Source organism: Oncorhynchus mykiss, chromosome 22, assembly GCF_013265735.2.
Source record: "Oncorhynchus mykiss isolate Arlee chromosome 22, USDA_OmykA_1.1, whole genome shotgun sequence".
NCBI classification, from domain to species: Eukaryota; Metazoa; Chordata; class Actinopteri; order Salmoniformes; family Salmonidae; genus Oncorhynchus; species Oncorhynchus mykiss.
In genome coordinates this window covers 40,773,419-40,793,692 of record NC_048586.1, presented here as the reverse complement: position 1 = coordinate 40,793,692, position 20,274 = coordinate 40,773,419, and the positions used below count along the sequence as shown (strand labels likewise).

The 20,274-nt window shown below is 44.2% G+C and overlaps 1 protein-coding gene across 1 annotated transcript in view; it reads left to right on the top strand.

Moving 5' to 3' along the window:
* Positions 1-18,485, top strand: part of LOC110501878 (ly6/PLAUR domain-containing protein 6) — a 38,230-nt gene extending 19,745 nt beyond the window's left edge. Inside the window, exons 2-5 of the mRNA XM_036959327.1 lie at positions 6,958-7,131; positions 11,927-12,025; positions 14,106-14,236; positions 15,732-18,485. Coding sequence (XP_036815222.1) covers positions 7,014-7,131; positions 11,927-12,025; positions 14,106-14,236; positions 15,732-15,905 — 522 coding nt within the window. The 5' untranslated portion in view covers positions 6,958-7,013 and the 3' untranslated portion in view covers positions 15,906-18,485. The remainder of the gene's footprint in view (positions 1-6,957; positions 7,132-11,926; positions 12,026-14,105; positions 14,237-15,731) is intronic.
* The last annotated feature ends 1,789 nt before the right edge of the window (positions 18,486-20,274 follow it).

Sequence of the window (20,274 nt, the reverse complement as noted above, 5' to 3'; positions counted from 1 at the left end):
GTGGTCAAGAAACTCCTGACAAAGAAAGCCCTTTGCCCTAGAGCTTATACTGTAAGGTCATGCAAGAATGTGTCTGTTGGCATAAAGTTTAGGTAAGTAAAATGGTTTCAAGTTAGTGTTTACCACATCTCTCAAACTGATTAAGTAAAAGTATTTGAACTTTTGTCAGACTTCATACTTCTATTGGTCGTTTTTTTCCTCTAGTGTGTCGACAGTTTACTGTACTGTCAATATTGCTTCATGTATGTGTCTGTCTACCTGCTACAGTAGTTGCTAATGTCTACCCTGTTGACAGACCGAAACAGGAAATGGGTCAGGGTTGCCGCTGGTTGATATGTACACCTCTCTCTTTGGTCTCTGCCTGAATACACTGTGGACCTTCAACCATGATAACATCTCTGGGAGGAAAGTCAATGCAGTCCAGGGTGGCGACAGAGTGCCACAGCCCAGTGTCCAGCGGGCCAGGAGGTGTGTTACATAGGGCGGTGACTCTGCATAGCCTGTATATGTTGTTTTGTGTTTCTTGTTTTGTGATGCTTAGCTCAATAAATAGGTGGGTGTTGGTTTTCCTGGCATCAAATTGAAAGTAGAAATTGCATTACACGATGTATGTGTATACAGGAGAGCTGTAATGAACAAGTGTAGTTGAGCGGCACTGATTCTGGTGTTGAATGTAAACAAGTCGTTTTCTAAAGAAACTACTCGACCAACCATCCCTCATGACTTCCCTTGACAGTTTGCAGTGAAGCGTTGCCAATACTCATGTTATCGTACTCACAGTTACTGTAACACAGTCAACAACATGTTTTAGTAGCATTCAAATGGCAAACCCTGATTTTATTTGTGTTTTTTTATTTAACATTTATTTAACTTGGCAAGTCAGTTAAAGAACACATTCTTATTTACAATGACGGCCTACCAATAGTCAAAAGGCCCCCTGCGGGGGATGGGGGCTGGGATTCAAATGAAAATAATAATATAGGACGAAACACACATCACGACGAGAGAGACAACACAACACTACATAAAGAGAGACCTAAGACAACAACATAGCAAGGCAGCAACACATGACAACACAGCATGGTAGCAACACAACATGGTAGCAGCGCTAAACATGGTACAAACATTATTGAGCACAGACAACAGCACATAGGGCAAGAAGGTAGAGACAACAATACATCACACAAAGTGTGAGTAAGAGTGTCCATGATTGAGTCTTTGAATGAAGAGATTGAGATAAAACTGTCCAGTTTGAGTGTTTGTTGCAGCTCGTTCCAGTCTGCAGCGAACTGAAACTAGAACTAGCTGCGGCGAACTGAAAAGAGGAGCGACCCAGGGATGTGTGTGCTTTGGGGACCTTTAACAGAATGTGACTGGCAGAACGGGTGTTGTATGTGGAGGATGAGGGCTGCAGTAGATATCTCAGATAGGGGGGAGTGAAGCCTAAGAGGGTTTTATAAATAAGCATCAACCAGTGGGTCTTGTGACGGGTACACAGAGATGACCAGTTTACAGAGTAGTATAGAGTGCAGGGATGTGTCTTATAAGGAGCATTGGGGGCAAATCTGATGGCCAAATGGTAAAGAACATTTGGCTCGAGAGCACTCTTACCTGATGGGCTGTTATCGTTTGGGGCTTGACGTACTTTACCTTAACAAATTATCCTACATGGTTCTCTGCAGTCAGGTTAGTGTGCTGCTGAAGGGAAGAGTCCTGTGTGATTGTAGAGATTAGTTCAGGCTTGAATGCCACTGTTCAGCAAATGCAGGAATATTTTTGAATTCCCCTTTTTTTCTGATAACTTTGACAACCTGCAGGTAACTGCCAAAATAAAGGAAACACTAACATAAAGTGTCTTAATTGGTTGTTGGGCCAACATGAACAAGAACAGCTTCAATGCTCCTTGACATATATTCTACAAGTGTCTGGAACTCTATTGGAGAGATGTGACACCATTCTCCCACAATAAATTCCATAATTCAGTGTTTTGTTGATGGTGTTGGAAAACGCTGTCTCAGGTGCCGCTCCAGAATCTCCCATAAGTGTTCAGTTGGGTTGAGATCTGGTGACTGAGACACACACACACACACACACTCTTTAAACCCCCTAAGCTTCTTTCAGACCCCTCTTTCATAGTCACTGAGATCATTTCTTCTAACCATGGTAGTCAAAATAATGGGCGACTGGGTGTTTTTATACATGACCCTAAGCATGATGGGATATTTATTGCTTAATTAACTCAGGAACCCCACCGGTGTGGAAGCTCCTGCTTTCAATATAATCTGTATCCTTCATTTACTGAAGTGTTTCCTTTATTATGGCAGTTACTTGTATATATAAAGTGTTCTGCTATTACATATCAGTTGTCTGAACACACTTGTTCTCGTCGTGATGGCCCTGCCGTCGTGATGGCCCTGCCGTCGTGATGGCCCTGCCGTCGTGAGGGCTCTGCCGTCGTGAGGGCTCTGCCGTCGTGAGGGCTCTGCCGTCGTGATGGCTCTGCCGTCGTGATGGCTCTGCCGTCGTGATGGCTCTGTTGGAACGTTTTGTGCTCTTAGTTATTGCTTAATCTATTCAAATCAAATCCATTATTGCGGACTTACATTGAGTATTACGATGGTTTCTGCATTCCCATAAGGCTTTATTATATTTCATATGACAATTTCGAGCACAACCACAACCTCCAGCCCTCATCTTCTCTGTCACAGAAACATCCCTACACCAAAAGGTTCTGTTGTGTTTATAAATCAGGTACCCTGCCAATAGCTCAGACTAAAATGAAAATATTTGCTCTGGGTCATTAGTTAAAAAAAGAATCTGATTTAACATGATAAGATAAACAAACGTATCGTATCTTTCCAACAACAGCTTGCCGTAAAGAAGGGAAAACACTCGCAGTACGCTATGAGCCAGAGCCCAGAAAATGAAAGATGTTTTGTTTTGGTATGCTGAAAATCAAACAGTGCGTCAATAAGATAAAGATCATTTCCTTAGTCTTTTAGATTTCTTTGGCCCATGTTACTTTAGCTACCTGCCTCTAGGCTCATACACAATACAAATCCTAATCCACAGTAAACTTGGTTTAGCAGCTTTGATATAACAATGTCAAATATTAAAGCTTATAAATCCAGAGTAGAAGGTTGTGGTTTGGCTGTGTTCTTAGATGGTGCTGCTTGGTTAAATACATTAAAGTTCTTTATCACCCCCCCAACCACAGCGGCCTGGTCGCCCTGGGCGACAGAAGCGCTAATGGTTTTTGTACGCCTGTCCTTAATGACATCACCGGTTAACTGAAGAGCCAATGGGATGTATAAAAGATGGCTTACAGGAGACTTTAAAGTGTAATGTCTCAAGGAGTTTGCTGCCATTTGTGAGAAATATCTGATTTGGTTTGGTGAATTCACTGCTCAGTTTGGGTCACCTGACTTTGAGAGCTAATCCTAAAATTACCCAGTGAGGCTCAGAGGTAAATCTTCTAATAAGAATCCGTTTGATTTATGACTGGGGGTGTCAGATTTTACCAGATTAAATTGAACTGAATGTGAAGTTAAGTGGAATGTATTTGTTGTTGTTTCTTGTTTGTATTGATCTTAGGAATGAGCCAAATACAATTTCTTACTCAAATACAGTTTCTTAATCAGTTTGCTTTGAACCCCTCTCTGTGTCTTGTACCTCCATACCTTGATTCAACTGTATGTGACAAATGCATAAATGGTTTCAATCTTTGTTTAAAGAATAAAAAACAACCACAGGGCTGTCCCCTGACAAGGCTCTCTTCTGTATCCCTGTCAGCTCTCTCTCTCTCTGACAGAATGGCCCAAGGTCTTTCTCAGGGTGAGGAGAACACAATTACACCAGCCAACCCCTACATTTCCCTCGGGGTTGATGGACAAGCCTTGTCTTGATACGTCTATCCAATGGCAGTCACCCTACTGTACGTCACAATGCCTCAGGCTTTGAAGACAGACAGCCACAGGCATTCCATAAGCCTTCCGGAATAACTTCATTCCATAAGCCTTCCGGAATAACTTCATTCCATAAGCCTTCCGGAATAACTTCATTCCATAAGCCTTCCGGAATAACTTCATTCCATAAGCCTTCCGGAATAACTTCATTCCATAAGCCTTCCGGAATAACTTCATTCCATAAGCCTTCCGGAATAACTTCATTCCATAAGCCTTCCGGAATAACTTCATTCCATAAGCCTTCCGGAATAACTTCATTCCATAAGCCTTCCGGAATAACTTCATTCCATAAGCCTTCCGGAATAACTTCATTCCATAAGCCTTCCGGAATAACTTCATTCCATAAGCCTTCCGGAATAACTTCATTCCATAAGCCTTCCGGAATAACTTCATTCCATAAGCCTTCCGGAATAACTTCATTCCATAAGCCTTCCGGAATAACTTCATTCCATAAGCCTTCCGGAATAACTTTTGATTAAATCAAATTTCCCTCTCATGACGTGTATAATAACAAATCAATAATATTTCAGGCATTCCATAAGGCTGGGCTGCTACCCTCCTGCTCTTTTGAGAAGACTGGTCTCTTCTCCTGGTCTTCAGGTTCATAGCGATCACATCACAGACCATCACCAGCAGACCACAGACCATCAATAAAGACCACATTGTGTAGAAAGCTGAGTCAATGCCAAAGGGGTCTTTCTCCTCATGAATTAAGAAGGTAGTAGTTATCCATACACACACCCCTTCACCTCCCCGTTCAGACATAGTTCTCCCCACTGTCCCCCAGTGACAGGTTAGAGAGGACCAGAGAGATGTGAGGTTGAGATGCATTTATTTGGCCATTCAAATCCTCCGATATGGTTGCTTTTCTGATTTGTCAAGTAGATTTGACCAGAATGACATCGTCCCCTTCAGTAGTCTTTCTTCTCCACTCAAGCCGGTTAGACTAGAATTAGAGTTACAGCGGAGAGCAACCTCCTCTCCTTCTGAGAAGAACTGTGTGAGCTGGTCAGACTTTGGGCAGACCACTAGCATATACCTTTTGGATGAGATTCTTCACTTGATTGTGATGCTTCAGACAGGAGTAAACCTCAGAGTGGTTCAGCATCAGGAATGGGATTACCAGCGAGTAATTCCCAGTCTCTCTTCCATCCACCACATGCATCTGCTTTCCGAGGTCAGCGAGGTCACTCGAATGGTTTTCAGATGGCAATGATGTGATGCCTTTTCCCTTCTTGTAGGTGTCCCACCATATCTGTGTCGTATTTGAGTCAGTGTTAAAGCAAGGTAGTGCAGGCCTCTCTCCCACAAAGCCGTGCATATACAGATCCTTAACATACGTCAATATCAGGTTACTACTACAATGATATCCTTCCTCTACAGGGCAGATGTAAATGCCTATGTCCTCCGTGGTAAAGTTGGTAATGTGGAGAGAGGAGTTATTCTCAATGAATTGGATTCTGCCAGTTGGGTCCCCCGTGAGAGGCTTCCGGGTTAATGTATCTTGAATTTTCCTGTGTGTACCATTGAACCGTCATGCTGTCACCACCACTTGCACCTTTACATTGCAGGTCTACTGTCCATCCTAAATGGCAGAATATTCCATTACTATTATGCCTGCAAACTGAGAGACTAATACGTTGTTGGTGGGAAATATTGCCAGCTGTCCAGCACTCCACCCTGTACAATCCAGATTGAACAAGCTATTAATTTAGTAATTACTAAGTGAAAGGTTAGACGTGTTCCACAACAGCAGGCTTTCTTCACCAGTGGATTTAAAGATCACACAGTACCTCTGACGGAGTTTCAAATTAATAAACGTCACCTTCCTCAAGAATATGATTAGTTTCTTGGCCTGCAAGGAAAGTCCCGTCTACAACAACCAGTAGAATGACTAGCTTTGTGATTGGAGCCCATTCCGTTCAAAGATGTTTGTCTACTAGTTGCTGACACCAATGCTCTGGTATCTACTGTCCCTCAAATATATTTCATTTCAATGACGCTAGTGACCTCGTGTTGTTGAAATCCATTATGTGCTCATCTCTTGATACCTTGTCAACCAGAAATGTGCAGTGTTAGATTGTATCAGTTGGAATGTCTTTTAGGGAAACATGTTTGTGTGGGTGTCAGCTGAGAATCGCAATGCTGCTTCTTTCTCATAACTTACCTGGAAACTCATACGGTGCCGTTAAAGATATTAATATCCCTTGACTTATTTCACTTTTACATTTTTTTTTTTACCTTTATTTAACCAGGTAGGCTAGTTTAGAACAAGTTCTCATTTACAACTGCGACCTGGCCAAGATAAAGCAAAGCAGTTCGACACATACAACAACACAGAGTTACACATGGATTAAACAAACATACAGTCAATAATACAGTAGAACAAAAGAAAAGAAAAAAAAAGTATATATACGATGTGAGCAAATGAGGTGAGATAAGGGAGGTAAGGCAATAAATAGGCCATGGTGGCGAAGTAAATACAATATAGCAATTAAACACTAGAATGGTAGATGTGCAGAAGATGAATGTGCAAGTAGATATACTGGGGTGCAAAGGAGGACTGTCCTTGGAACTAGTGAGGAGATGTTTGACTGGGGGGGATAATAGATGTAGGTTGCGTCCCAACTGGCACCTAATTCCATACGCAGTGCACTACTTTTGACTAAAGACGTACAGGCCCTGGTCAAAAGTAGTGCACTACATAGGGAAAAGGATGCCATTTCGAACGCAGCTGTAATGAGGAACACTGCTCTGTTGTTTCTGGTCTGGTGGATGTCTAGTATCTTTCCTCTGTGTTTTCCAATAGGGCCGGAGACACCCATGGGTCACTGTTCCATGGCATGTAGTTGGGATAGGCAGTCAGGAAGCCTTGATCAGACATCCAAAGGGATTGTCTGCATTGTGCAAAATGAAGCATGATTTTATATAGACTCAAACAGGTACTTTAACTAAGAATCGGGTTACATGTGGGCTCTCTTTTCCTCTGCAGGTGTCATCGTGTTGTTGTCCAATCAGAGACCTGCATGTGTGAAGCCGCGGCCAGCAATGGAACCCTGGCCTGCAGTGGCCTGGGTCCTACTGCTGATGGTCCTCGCTGATTGGCTGAAAATGGCCCAATCAAAGGACTTCACAGAACAGGATATCATCTACCTCCATCCCTCAAGTAATAGTTTTTATTATTATATTTTTGGGGACCACTTTTGGCTCGGGAGCCTACTTTCAGGACTATTTGCTAAAAAAAAGTAAACAAAAGTACCGGAGAATCTCTTTAAGGGTTATGAAAAAGTGGGTCAGAGGCTATGCATGAATAGCAGTTAGGGGTATCCAGTGAACTTGTGATCCCCAGCCTAACCAGACAGATCCACAGCTGGCACAGCAACTGTCTGCTGCCTCCCCACCCCTCTGCACCCCGCCACACCCTTCTCCACCCCCCACCCCTCTGCACCACCAGGCACGTCTCGTTGATCTGAGGTGTAGGGTCATGTGACTCCGTGCATAGCTACTGGGCAGTCAGACGCCCCATGTTGTCAGTGCTTTCTGCCCTCTTTAGTCTCATCCACATATTAGCAACATTTTACACACTGTATATTAGCATCTATATGTTATTGATGGCTATTTAATATTTCCATGTCGTCCAAAATGTTATACTTTTGTCTCATCTGTCCATAGAACATTCTTCCAAGACTCTTGATGATCATCCAGGTGCTTTTTGGCAAACTTGAGTTAACTTTTTGGATGAGGTGGGTTCCATTATGTCTGCCGAAAACCAAACACTGCATTCCACAGAACCTCATACCAACGCTGAAGCATGGTGGTGCTAGTGTGATGGTTTGGGGATGCTTTGCTGCCTCAGGACCTGGACAACTTGCCTTAATAGAAGGAACCATGAATTCTGCTCTGTATCAGAGAATTCTACAGGAGAATGTCAGGCCATCTGTCTGTGAGCTGAAGCTCAGCTGAGTCATGCAGCAAGACGATCCAAAACACACAATCAAGTCGACATGAAAATGGTCAACACATTTGAAGTTTTGAAATGGTCTTGTCAAAGTCCAGACCTAATCCCAATTGAGATGTTGTGGCAGGGCTTAAAACAAGCAGTTCATGCTTGAAAACCCACAAATGTCGCTTAGTTAAACCAGTTCTGCATGGAAGAGTGGGACGAAATTTCTCCACAGCAACGTGAGAGATTGATCAACAACTACAGGAAGCATTTGGTTGCAGTCATTGTAGCTAAAGGTGGTACAACCAGTTACTTAGTGTAAGGGGGTCATTACTTTTTCACACAGTCGAATTGGGTGTTGCATAACATTGTTTATTGAATAAATAAAATAAGTATATATATATATATATATATATATATATTTGTTTGTTATTTGTAAACTCAGGTTCCCTTTATCTAATATTAGGTTTTGCTTGAAGATCTGATAACATTCAGTATAAAAAATATGCAAAAGTAGAGAAAATCTGAAAGGGGACACATTTTTTTTTTACAGCACTGTGGCTTTGTCTCTTATCGTGTATGATGTTTATGACTTCCATTATCAACAAATCAAAGACAATTCTAACAGCAAATAACTGTCATGTGGATTAGAATTCTAGTGGCATGAACCAGCAATGTGATGATGATCAACAAGACCCAGCTGAGGGTAACTGATTGATTATTGTCCTTTGGCTGTCCTTATGACCCGAACAGAATGTTCCAGCGTGGCCAGAATGTGGACACTCACTAATTGGTCCTCAGTGTCAATTAGATCATGTTCCCAAGCCACAACTTTTTCTCTCTCTCTTTTCTCTCTTTTCTCTCTTTTCTCTCTCTCACGCTTTCTCTCTCTCTCTCTCTCTCTCTCTCTCTCTCTCTCTCTCTCTCTTTCTCTCTCACGCTTTCTCTCTCTCTCCTCTCTCTCTCTCTCTCTGTCAATCTGTCTCTCTCCCTCTCACTCTCTCTTTCTCCCCTGGCCCTCCCCTCACCCCAGTCAGTGTACAACAACAGACTGGGTCACTATACTGTAGGCCTCTGAGAAGGACATATGCCAGGTATAAGCCGCTAGATTATGGTCTGAAACAACCCTAACTCTCCCCAGGCCGCGGTCGCGGTCATGTTAGAGGTCAGCCCTCCCACGTCTCAGAAACAAGCCCCTGCATAGCTAGAAAGCAAACTCTTAAGATCTGTGTCTCTTTCATCACAGAGCGACAGAACTCCCGGGATCAGGTTTCCGGGATACTGGAGATATCTGTGTCGGCTCGAGGCCACCCCTCTAGCCCCACTGGGGATTTGGTGTGTGTGTGTACGCAAGTGAGTTGGCTTGTGTGGGTAGCTGTGTGTGTGCGTGAGTGTATACATGTGAGCATGTGGAAGGGTAAGTGTGTGTGTGTGTGTGTGTGTGTGTGTGTGTGTGTGTGTGTGTGAGAGAGTGAGAGAGTGAGAGAGTGAGTGAGTGAGGCTGCTAGGGAGTGATATGGTAACTAGACAGATTTCCTGGGGAGATGAAGGAGTAGTCTAGCTAGCCATGGCAAGGCAGTATCATGGTCTACCTAGCCATGGCAAGGCGGTATCATGGTCTAGCTAGCCATGGCAAGGAGATATCATGGTCTAGCTAGCCATGGCCAGACGGTATCATGGTCTAGCTAGCCATGGCAAGACGGTATCATGGTCTAGCTAGCTAGCCACGGCAAGGCAGTATCATGGTCTAGCTAGCCATGACAAAGCGATATCATGGTCTAGCTAGCCATGGCCAGGCAGTATCATGGTCTAGCTAGCCATGGCAAGGCGATATCATGGTCTAGCTAGCCATGGCAAGGCGATATCATGGTCTGGCTAGCCATGGCAAGGCGGTATCATGGTCTAGCTAGCTAGCCATGGCAAGGAGATATCATGGTCTAGCTAGCTAGCCATGGCAAGACGGTATCAAGGTCTAGCTAGCTAGCCATGGCAAGGCAGTATCATGGTCTAGCTAGCCATGACAAGGCGATATTATGGTCTAGCTAGACATGGCAAGGCAGTCTCATGGTTTAGCTAGACATGGCAAGGCAGTATCATGGTCTAGCTAACCATGGCAAGGCGATATCGTGGTCTAGCTAGACATGGCAAGGCAGTATCATGGTCTAGCTAGACATTGCAAGGCGATATCATGGTCTAACTAGACATAGCAAGGAGGTATCATGGTCTGGCTAGACATGGCAAGGCGGTATCATGGTCTAGCTAGCTAGACATGGCAAGGAGATATCATGGTCTAGCTAGCTAGCCATGGCAAGGCGGTATCAAGGTCTAGCTAGCTAGCCATGGCAAGGCAGTATCATGGTCTAGCTAGCCATGACAAAGCAATATTATGGTCTAGCTAGACATTGCAAGGCGATATCATGGTCTAGCTAGACATGGCAAGGCGGTATCATGGTCTAGCTAGACATGGCAAGGCGGTATCATGGTCTAGCTAGACATGGCAAGGCGGTATCATGGTCTAGCTAGACATAACATGGCAGTATTGACTGTATGTTTGTTTTACTCCATGTGTAACTCTGTGTCGTTGTATGTGTCGAACTGCTTTGCTTTATCTTGGCCAGGTCGCAATTGTAAATGAGAACTTGTTCTCAACTTGCCTACCTGGTTAAATAAAGGTGAAATAAAGTATCATGTCATGCGACCCAAAGGGGACCCTATTCCCTATGAACTGCACTACTTTTGAGCAGAGCCCTTTAGGATATATAGTGCACTACATGAGGAATAGGGTGTCATTGGAGATGTAGCCATGGTGATTGGCAACATACTTTGTGTTCTAAATGGTGTTTGCCTGCTCTGCAGACCTTCAGCTGTCACTTGGGAAGGGTGTGGACCTGGCCAATTAGATTAATGTAATGGTGCGAAATTGGAAAGACTAACAGCTTCCTCGTCTGTTTGCTCACAACATATGGCCAATAATTGAGAAGGGAAGGGAGCAACTGGGCTACATGCTCTTAGTCTTAGTGTTTTACTCGATTAGCAGAGTGCATGATGGGTTAAACTGTACTTGACACTATAGGTCTATATGAGAACAATTGTGGGAGAGAGATAAATGGCTTGGATGGTGATAACAGCTATAAAGAGAGATAGATTAAACTACAGTATATGTTTGGAAGGACTGAGTTCCCCCAGACAATGGTTTCTCAGAGTCCTTATTAGAAGTGTGACTATATTAAACCAATCCAAAATAAGGCCTTCGATGCATTCCAAACTTTTTTATCCATCTTAATTATCCAGATGCTTCATATTTTTCTGTCCAGATTTCCTAAACTAATGTTATTAACACAGATTATGGTATGAACTTGCAAATCTTATTCAACATTTCAGAACCTCTGTATACACTGAGTGTACAAAACATTAAGGAACATCTTCCTACTATTGAGTGGCAGCCCCTTGCTCTCAGAACAGCCTCAATTCGTCAGGGCATGGACTCTACAAGATGTCAAGTGTTCCGCAAGGGATGCTGGCCCATGTTGACTCCAATGCTTACCACAGTTGTGTCAAGTTGGCTGGATGTCCTTTGGGTGGTGGACCATTCTTGATACACACAGAAAACTGTTGAGCGTGAAAAACCCAGCAACGTTGCAGTTCTCGACACACTCAAACCGGTGCGCCTGACCCTTACCACCAAAGGAACTTAAATATTTTGTCTTGCCCTTTCACCCTCTGAATGGCACAACCCATGTCTCAATTGTCTCAAAAGCTTAAAAATCATTATTTAACCTGTCTCCTCCCCTTCATCTACACTGATTGATGTGGGTTTAACAAGTGACATCAATAAGGGATCACCTGGATTCACCTGGTCAGTCGATCACGTTCCTAATGTTTTGTACACTCAGTGTATAACTTATGAAACGTTTCAGAACCTCTGTATATAGCTTATTCATGTCTGTTAAGGTGATTCGTTATGGCTGTCCCAGTGCCCTGTGCATGACCCCTTCTAAGTGTGTGTATGTTTCCGCAGCTACTCCATTCCCAGGCGGGTTCAAGTGCTTCACCTGTGAAGAAGCACCTGACAACTATGAGTGTAATCGCTGGGCGCCAGACCTGTACTGCCCACAAGGTGAGTCAGACCACTAGGACAAACCATTGTTCTTCTCAGCACTGTTGATGATTACATTATGACTTTAAGCTCAGGAAGTAATACTCAATGTGTAAATTCTACACTCCCTCTGCTCTCGGATAGGCCTACTCTTATATTGTATTTAGATTAGGTGTTCTCATTAGGTGTTCTTTCTCTGAGTGCTTCCAACAAAGTTGTAAATTAACACTCTGTTGGTTCAATGGAGGCATCTGTAGCTGTGTATTATTGAGTATAATGTCACCCTGCTGTTGACATGTTTAGCTCATAAATAGCTAACCTCATCAAGAGAGTTAGCGTGCCGCGACCACAATCAGGCCAGATTTACAGCACTCCCTTAAGGACTAATAAATTACTGTGGCCGAGCCCAAGACACATTCTTTGTATGAATAACAACTTCATAGATTTTGGGATGGAGAGATGCTGTGCTTGACCTAAACTGCCTGGAATGCACTGTGTAACATGGTATGATTGGCATTTCCTCCAGGTTTTAGTGGGTTTGATACTAAAAGTGACCAAGGTGACCTACAGTCATGTGTCACTTTGGAGTATATCAGATACCGTATGGCAGGGGTGTCAATTCAGATACCGTATGGCAGGGGTGTCAATTCAGATACCGTATGGCAGGGGTGTCAATTTAGATACCGTATGGCAGAGGGTGTCAATTTAGATACCGTATGGCAGAGGGTGTCAATTTAGATACCGTATGGCAGAGGGTGTCAATTTAGATACCGTATGGCAGAGGTGTCAATTCAGATACCGTATGGCAGAGGGTGTCAATTTAGATACCGTATGGCAGAGGGTGTCAATTTAGATACCGTATGGCAGAGGGTGTCAATTTAGATACCGTTTGGCAGAGGGTGTCAATTTAGATACCGTTTGGCAGAGACTTCAATTCAGATACCGTATGGCAGAGGGTGTCAATTTAGATACTGTATGGCAGAGGTGTCAATTCAGATACTGTATGGCAGAGGGTGTCAATTCAGATACTGTATGGCAGAGGGTGTCAATTTAGATACTGTTTGGCAGAGGTGTCAATTCAGATACCGTATGGCAGAGGTGTCAATTCAGATACCGTATGGCAGAGGTGTCAATTCAGATACTGTATGGTAGAGGTGTCAATTCAGATACCGTATGGCAGAGGTGTCAATTCAGATACCGTTTGGCAGAGACTTCAATTCAGATACCGTATGGCAGAGACTTCAATTCAGATACCGTATGGCAGAGGTGTCAATTCAGATACCGTATGGTAGAGGTGTCAATTCAGATACCGTATGGCAGAGGTGTCAATTCAGATACCGTTTGGCAGAGACTTCAATTCAGATACCGTATGGCAGAGACTTCAATTCAGATACCGTATGGCAGAGACTTCAATTCAGATACCGTATGGCAGAGGTGTCAATTCAGATACCGTATGGCAGAGGTGTCAATTCAGATACCGTATGGCAGAGGTGTCAATTCAGATACCGTATGGCAGAGGTGTCAATTCAGATACCGTATGGCAGAGGTGTCAATTCAGATACCGTATGGTAGAGGTGTCAATTCAGATACCGTAAGGCAGAGACTTCAATTCAGATACCGTTTGGCAGAGACTTCAATTCAGATACCGTATGGCAGACTTCAATTCAGATACCGTATGGCAGAGACTTCAATTCAGATACCGTATGGCAGAGGTGTCAATTCAGATACCGTATGGCAGAGGTGTCAATTCAGATACCGTATGGTAGAGGTGTCAATTCAGATACCGTATGGCAGAGGTGTCAATTCAGATACCGTTTGGCAGAGACTTCAATTCAGATACCGTATGGCAGAGACTTCAATTCAGATACCGTATGGCAGAGACTTCAATTTAGACACCGTATGGCAGAGGCGTTAGATGGAGTTAGTCTGTGGTGTTTTTATCCCACAAACTGAACAGAAAAAAAACAACTACAGTTTTTCTCTCAATACTTAGTCCCTGGTTAAGCTGAGTTAACTCAGTATCCATCCATGCTAACCAAAAAGTGGCATTGTAGCTACCAGGTCAATATGTCTTATTTACTATCTTTATTATTCTCAACAGAGGCTAGATACTGTTACACGCGGCACAAGATGGACATGGAGGGGGACAGTGTCTCTGTGACAAAGCGTTGTGTGGCTTTGGGAGACTGCCTCTCTACTGGATGCTCTGAAGAAGACAATGAAGGAACCAGGGTAAGGAGTGGGGAGTATTCAATAAGGGGAATAGTGTTGGGAGTTTAGATTCAAGATGGGAAGAGGGGAATAGTGTTGGGAGGTTAGATTCAAGATGGGAAGAGGGGAATAGTTTGGCCTGGTGTTGGGAGGATAGAATGGAATGATGTGGGGTAGGGGTTTCTCTGGCGTAATTATTCTGGTTGACCTTGGGCATGGCATTTTCTTACTTGGAAAATAAGAAAAAAATCTTATATTAAGCAAACCAGACAGACACCATTTAAAAAACTTATTTTTTTATGGATAAACTGGAGGCACACTCAGACATTATTTACAAATGAAGAATGCGCACTTAGTGAGTATGCCAGATCAGAGACAGTAGGGATGACCAGGGTTGTTCTCTTGATACATGTATGAATTGGACCATTTTCCTGTCCTGCAAAGTATTACAAATGTAACGAGTACTTTTTTGTGTCAAGGAAATAGTAAAGTCAAGTACAGATACCCCCAAAACTACTCAAGTAGTACTTTAAATGATATTTACTTAAAATTGTCCGGGGGGTCAATAACCAGGGTCAGACTATGTGAACATGGCCCTTTATGTTACAGCCCAGTCCATGTCACCACCACCACCACTCCAGTACACTGCCATGGTGTGTCCTCACAACCTGGGAAGTCTGCATGATTCCCCTGGAGAGAGAGGAGAGACAGAGAGAGAGAGAGGGGAGACAAGGAGGAGAGGGAGAGAGGGGAGACAGAGAGGGGAGACAGAGAGGAGAGAGAGAGAGGGGAGACAGAGAGGGGAGACAGAGAGGAGAGAGAGAGCAGAGAGAGAGAGAGAGGAGAGACAGAGAGGGGAGAGAGAGCAGAGAGAGAGAGAGAGAGAGAGGAGAGACAGAGAGGGGAGAGAGAGCAGAGAGAGAGAGAGAGAGGGGGAGAGAGAGAGAGCAGAGAGAGGGGGGGAGAGAGAGAGAGCAGAGAGAAAGAGTAGGGGAAAGAGAGAGAGAGAGAGAGAGGGAGAGAGCGCAGAGTGAGAGAGAGAAAGCAGAGAGAGAGAAAGCAGAGAGAGAGAGAGAGAGAGAGAAGCCTGCAACAGGAAAAGATAGAGCTTGACCCTTATATAAAAGTTGGACATTAACTTTATGAAAGGATGTGTAAAACATTTCATAAGGCGCATTCCCTTTAGAAGTAAATGCCATATTCAATACTATAGACCATATGTCTGTCAAAGGCTATACTAACGGCCCGATGTCTGTTAGTAAAAATGGAAAACTGAAATTGATTCCACGGGAGGGAGGGAGGGAGGGAGGGAGAGAGAGAGGGAGGGAGGGAGGGAGGGAGGGAGAGAGAGAGGGAGGGAGGGAGAGAGGGAGCGAGGGAGGGAGGGAGGGAGAGAGAGAGGGAGGGAGAGAGGGAGGGAGGGAGGGAGAGAGAGAGGGAGGGAGAGAGAGAGAGAGAGAGAGAGAGAGAGAGAGAGAGAGAGAGAGATATCTAATGGTGAAACGTTTCTCCTTAGGTTTGCACAGCATGCTGTGAGGGGAATATCTGTAACCTTCCTCTCCCCTGGAACATGACTGAGGCTGTGTTCGCCACCACCTCACCCCTCAGCGGCACCACAGGGCTCTCACAGTGCTACACACTAACATCCAGCCTGCTCTACTTCACCCTGCTCATCTCCACCTATGTCTGACCAGTGGAAAGAAACACACATATATAGAGCATTTTATTTAACAGTTGAAGGTCTGATACGACTAGATGGACTCAATATACACCCGATGGAGATAGGACTCACTGCAGGTTTTGGACAATTTATTTCCCTTTTAATTCAATAGGAAACCAGTTTTGATGACCTTTCATCGTTATGCAGGGCCTCAATAAAACAAGCACTTAGAGCTCGACACTGCTTCTGAAATAGGCAATATGGCTGTCAATCGTGAAGGATCAAACATACTAAATATCACAGTATTCTCCCCCTACTAGTCTTCTGCACAGGGACAGAAGGAGGGGAACCGTGGCGTGTCTGGACTCGTCAGTAGGCTATAGGTCATTGTAAAAGCTGCCATATTTTCCAGTGAGGAGGAAGAATAACAGACAGACAGACAGCAGCTTCTGTGAGGATTAGTTTAGCTTGAACCTTTTTTGTGTTTTTATGTTTTCACATTTGTGAGTCGCTTCCCCATGTTGTATGTTTGACACATTATGTACATATACATAGTATTTATTTTTTTGAGGAACATGTTTGTTAGACAGTGATTATGTATGTGTGAAATGTTAGCATTTAGGTAAAGTGGAACAGATAACACTGCTCATGTTTTTATGTGTAGTATGTGGAGAGTCTTTTTAACAACAGAATGAGAGCCTGGTGCCCATCAAACAAACGTAGAACGCTTTGCGTTTCTGTTGTGGAAAAACTATTTCCTCAAACCTTAAAAAGGATTAAAGTTAATTACAGGTCTATTTTGGCTTAACATTTTCCGATCATGAAAAATAAATCGGACTTTCCACACAGTGGAAGCAACCCCCATAGCTAAGCACAGCACTTGGGCTAGGCTTCGGGAGCTGTACTGTAATTCTAGCACTGCAGTTTTAGTGAGAGGCAACAATGCATGACACCATTATTTACTGATACTACATTGCATATGCTCTTAACCAGAGCTCCTTACAGTAGTGAGTGCATACATTTTCATACATGTCCCCTGTGGGAATTGAACCCACAACCTTGGCGTTGCAAACACCATGCTGAACCAACTGAGCCACACAGGATGCTCTACAGTCTTTCACTCACCCCTGTTTTAATGTTTTCCGTTCTCGTGACACATACCTCTGGTGTTTATACGGTGTTTCGTGACATGTTTGTCATCCATCACACTTTGTTGGCCGGCGTGGCTGCCTGGCTGGCCGAGAAAAATGCAGAGTAAGCAAATACAGTGTTATTGTTCTCCAGGCTTTTATGATTTGTTTAGGCCGACCGCCCGAGACATAGAGGAGACCGGTCATTTCAAATGGTATTTGAACCAAGGTGTGCAAGCCTCCATCTCTCTCCATCTCCATCTCATCTCTCTCTCTCTCACTTACAGGCAAATGCTAAGAGGAAAAGAGTGAAGCGTGATTTACAGATGGCAAACGTTTTTATCTACTGTAGTCTGCTCTGTTCACATTTGATAAATAAACATTCCGTTTTTTTTTATGGTGGGCCTTGTGTTGTCCACTATCACAGCAAGATTTTATCCTGTATTCTGAGCTTATCCAGAAATGAGAATTGCACCTGATTTGCATTTGTCTGAGGATGGTTCTGGACCATCTGAAACAAACAGAAAAAGGGGGCAGCTTTAAATAAAGGTTCAAATCCAGGTCATGTGACGATTGCTCAAAACACAGGGTCCTATTTATGGGGTAAACAAAGGAATTCTTTGTGATTTTGGCAATGAGGCCCTTTATCTATTTTCCTAGAGTCAGATGAACTCATGGACACCATTTTATGTCTCTGTGTCAAGTACGAAGGACGTTGGAGGTAGTTTCGCTGTTAGCATGCTAGCAGATACCCATAGACTTCCAGTCATTGTGCTAACGCTACTTCACATTGGCTCGCGAAATAACCTCTAACCTTCATACTGGACACAGAGTCATAAAAATGGTATTCATGAGTTCGTCTGACTCTAGGAAAATAGATAAAGGGCCTCATTGCCAAAATCCCGAAGTATCCCTTTAAGGGCTAGAACATGTTGTTCCCCTTTAAATCAATCAGGCAATACTAGAGTTTATCTTTAAAATATTTCACAAGGTCTTTTGCATTGTGACCTGAGAGCCAATGTAACGGATGTGAAACGCTAGCTTAGTTAGCGGTGGTGCGCGCTAAATAGCGTTTCAATTGGTGACGCCACTTGCTCTGAGACCTTGAAGTAGTAGTTCCCCTTGCTCTGCAAGGGCTGCGGCTTTTGTGGAGCGATGGGTAACGATGCTTCGTGGGTGACTGTTGATGTGTGCAGAGGGTCCCTGGTTCGCGCGAGGGGACGGTCTAAAATTACACTAAGTTACACCAACATATCTTGCCAGATGTTGCCTTAATCTGACTCTAGAGAAGCACCGTACAAGTGCGTTTGCATGAGTTTATCAACATTGATAACGTGGCTGTTGCATGTTATGTTGTGCCAATTGATATCATGTAAATATCATCTCTGTTTTTTTACATGCAATGTTTTTGTAAATAACTGTGTATATATAGATGTGAACGACTTTGTAACTTCATATTAAAGATGAAGACATGGCCACTTAGCCAATGGCGTATGAGATAAGTGTTATTTGAGCAACAAAACAATACTACTGTAGTGCTGGATACTAATTCAACCAATGGTCTGACCAAACTAGGCCTGAATACCCATTCAGAGTCAGACAAGAGAATCAGCATTCAATCACTACGCTTCGTCCTCTCACTACAATAGGAATTAGTGGGAGATTCCTGTAGGTGAGGATCATTTGATAGATGTCCCATTTTTGCCATGCATCTGCATTCCATTGCTATTCATATCCGTCCCTTTTCCACAGATTGCAGAATTTCCATCAATTGCGGCCCAAGTCCCAGCCCCAGCCCCAGCCCCAGTCCCAGCCCCAGCCCCAGTCCCAGTCCAAGCCCCAGTCCCAGTCCAAGTCCCAGCCCCAGTCCCAGCCCCAGCCCCAGTCCCAGCCCCAGCCCCAACCCCAGTCCCAGTCCCAGTCCCCAACCCCAGTCCCCAACCCCAGTCCCAGCCCCAGTCCCAACCCCAGCCCCCAACCCCAGTCCCAGTCCCAGCCGTCCAACTTTCAGTGGTCATAAATATAAAAGTGACATCTGAGGATGACTCTTCGGAACCGAGCAGACCCATGTCATCAGTAGAATCGGCAGCAGTTCCTGATAAGCCATGTCTGGAGTGTTGATCGGGCCCCTGTGTGCCTCTGACAGGCCCCTGTGTGCCTCTGACAGGCCCCTGTGTGCCTCTGACAGGCCCCTGTGTGCCTCTGACAGGCCCCTGATTCCCCGTTCTAATACTTAGGGGTGGCAAAGCAAACAAACAACCCTTCAGTCTGGACAGTGTTTATGTCCCCCTTGGGTGAGGAATGGTCGCTATGCTGATCCTCAGGGCAGGGTAGCCCTACTGGTAGTATACAGTGTCTGGTGTATTGGACTGCAAAGGGATGGAATGCAACAGTATAAGCAATAGCCACTAGGTAAAAGTGCATCATTCCAGAGAAGGCATTCAAGAGTAAATATGACAGTTTAACATTGAAAATAAAGTGAATTGTGGTGCTTTGTTCCAATTCAGATCCAAATTACTTGAGCAAACAGTCAAAACAAGTGGTCAAATACAATACAACAGTAAAATCTGTTGGGACTGGGTGATGTCCTCCATGGTGAGTTATGGTCTGGTCCCAGTGGCCTCAGACTGCTCCCATAGTGAGGCGTTGTTTGGGAACATGACCCCAGTTGGATAGATCTCCAGGGGAGTCGGGGGTTAATATCCTGGGGCCTTTGTCCTCTTCCTACCGCATATGGACTCCGCGGCGAAAATGAAGTTGACTTTGTAGAAAATTCTAAAGGCTTTAGGTTTCACTCTGAGGTGGCGTCAGTGGTAGCTGGAGTTCTTAGGTGATGTCCTAATCTGGAAACAGCCGTATATGTATGGCAGTCAGTGGGAGAAAAATATCTTGTTCTCTTTTTTTTGCCTTCTCCTCTTTCAGGGGCAGTGAAAACAGCAATAGCGTTCTCAGGCTTTAGACCCTGCAGTGTCATTTCCAATCCTTTTTTTTTCAAAGGGATTAACCTCTTTCTCTTTTGCCTCAAGATCTTTGTTCATTTAAAGGTGACCGGTGGAGTGGTTGTGGTGCCCAGAGATCTGCTCTCACAGCCTCTCATCGTAGGAAAAGAGAAACACAGAAACATGAGTTTAGAGGAGTCAACAAGAAACCACAGCTATACAGAAGCATGAGAGAGAGGGGGAGAGCAGAGAGAGAGAGAGGGGGAGAGCAGAGAGAGAGAGAGGGGGAGAGCAGAGAGAGAGAGAGGGGGAGAGCAGAGAGAGAGAGAG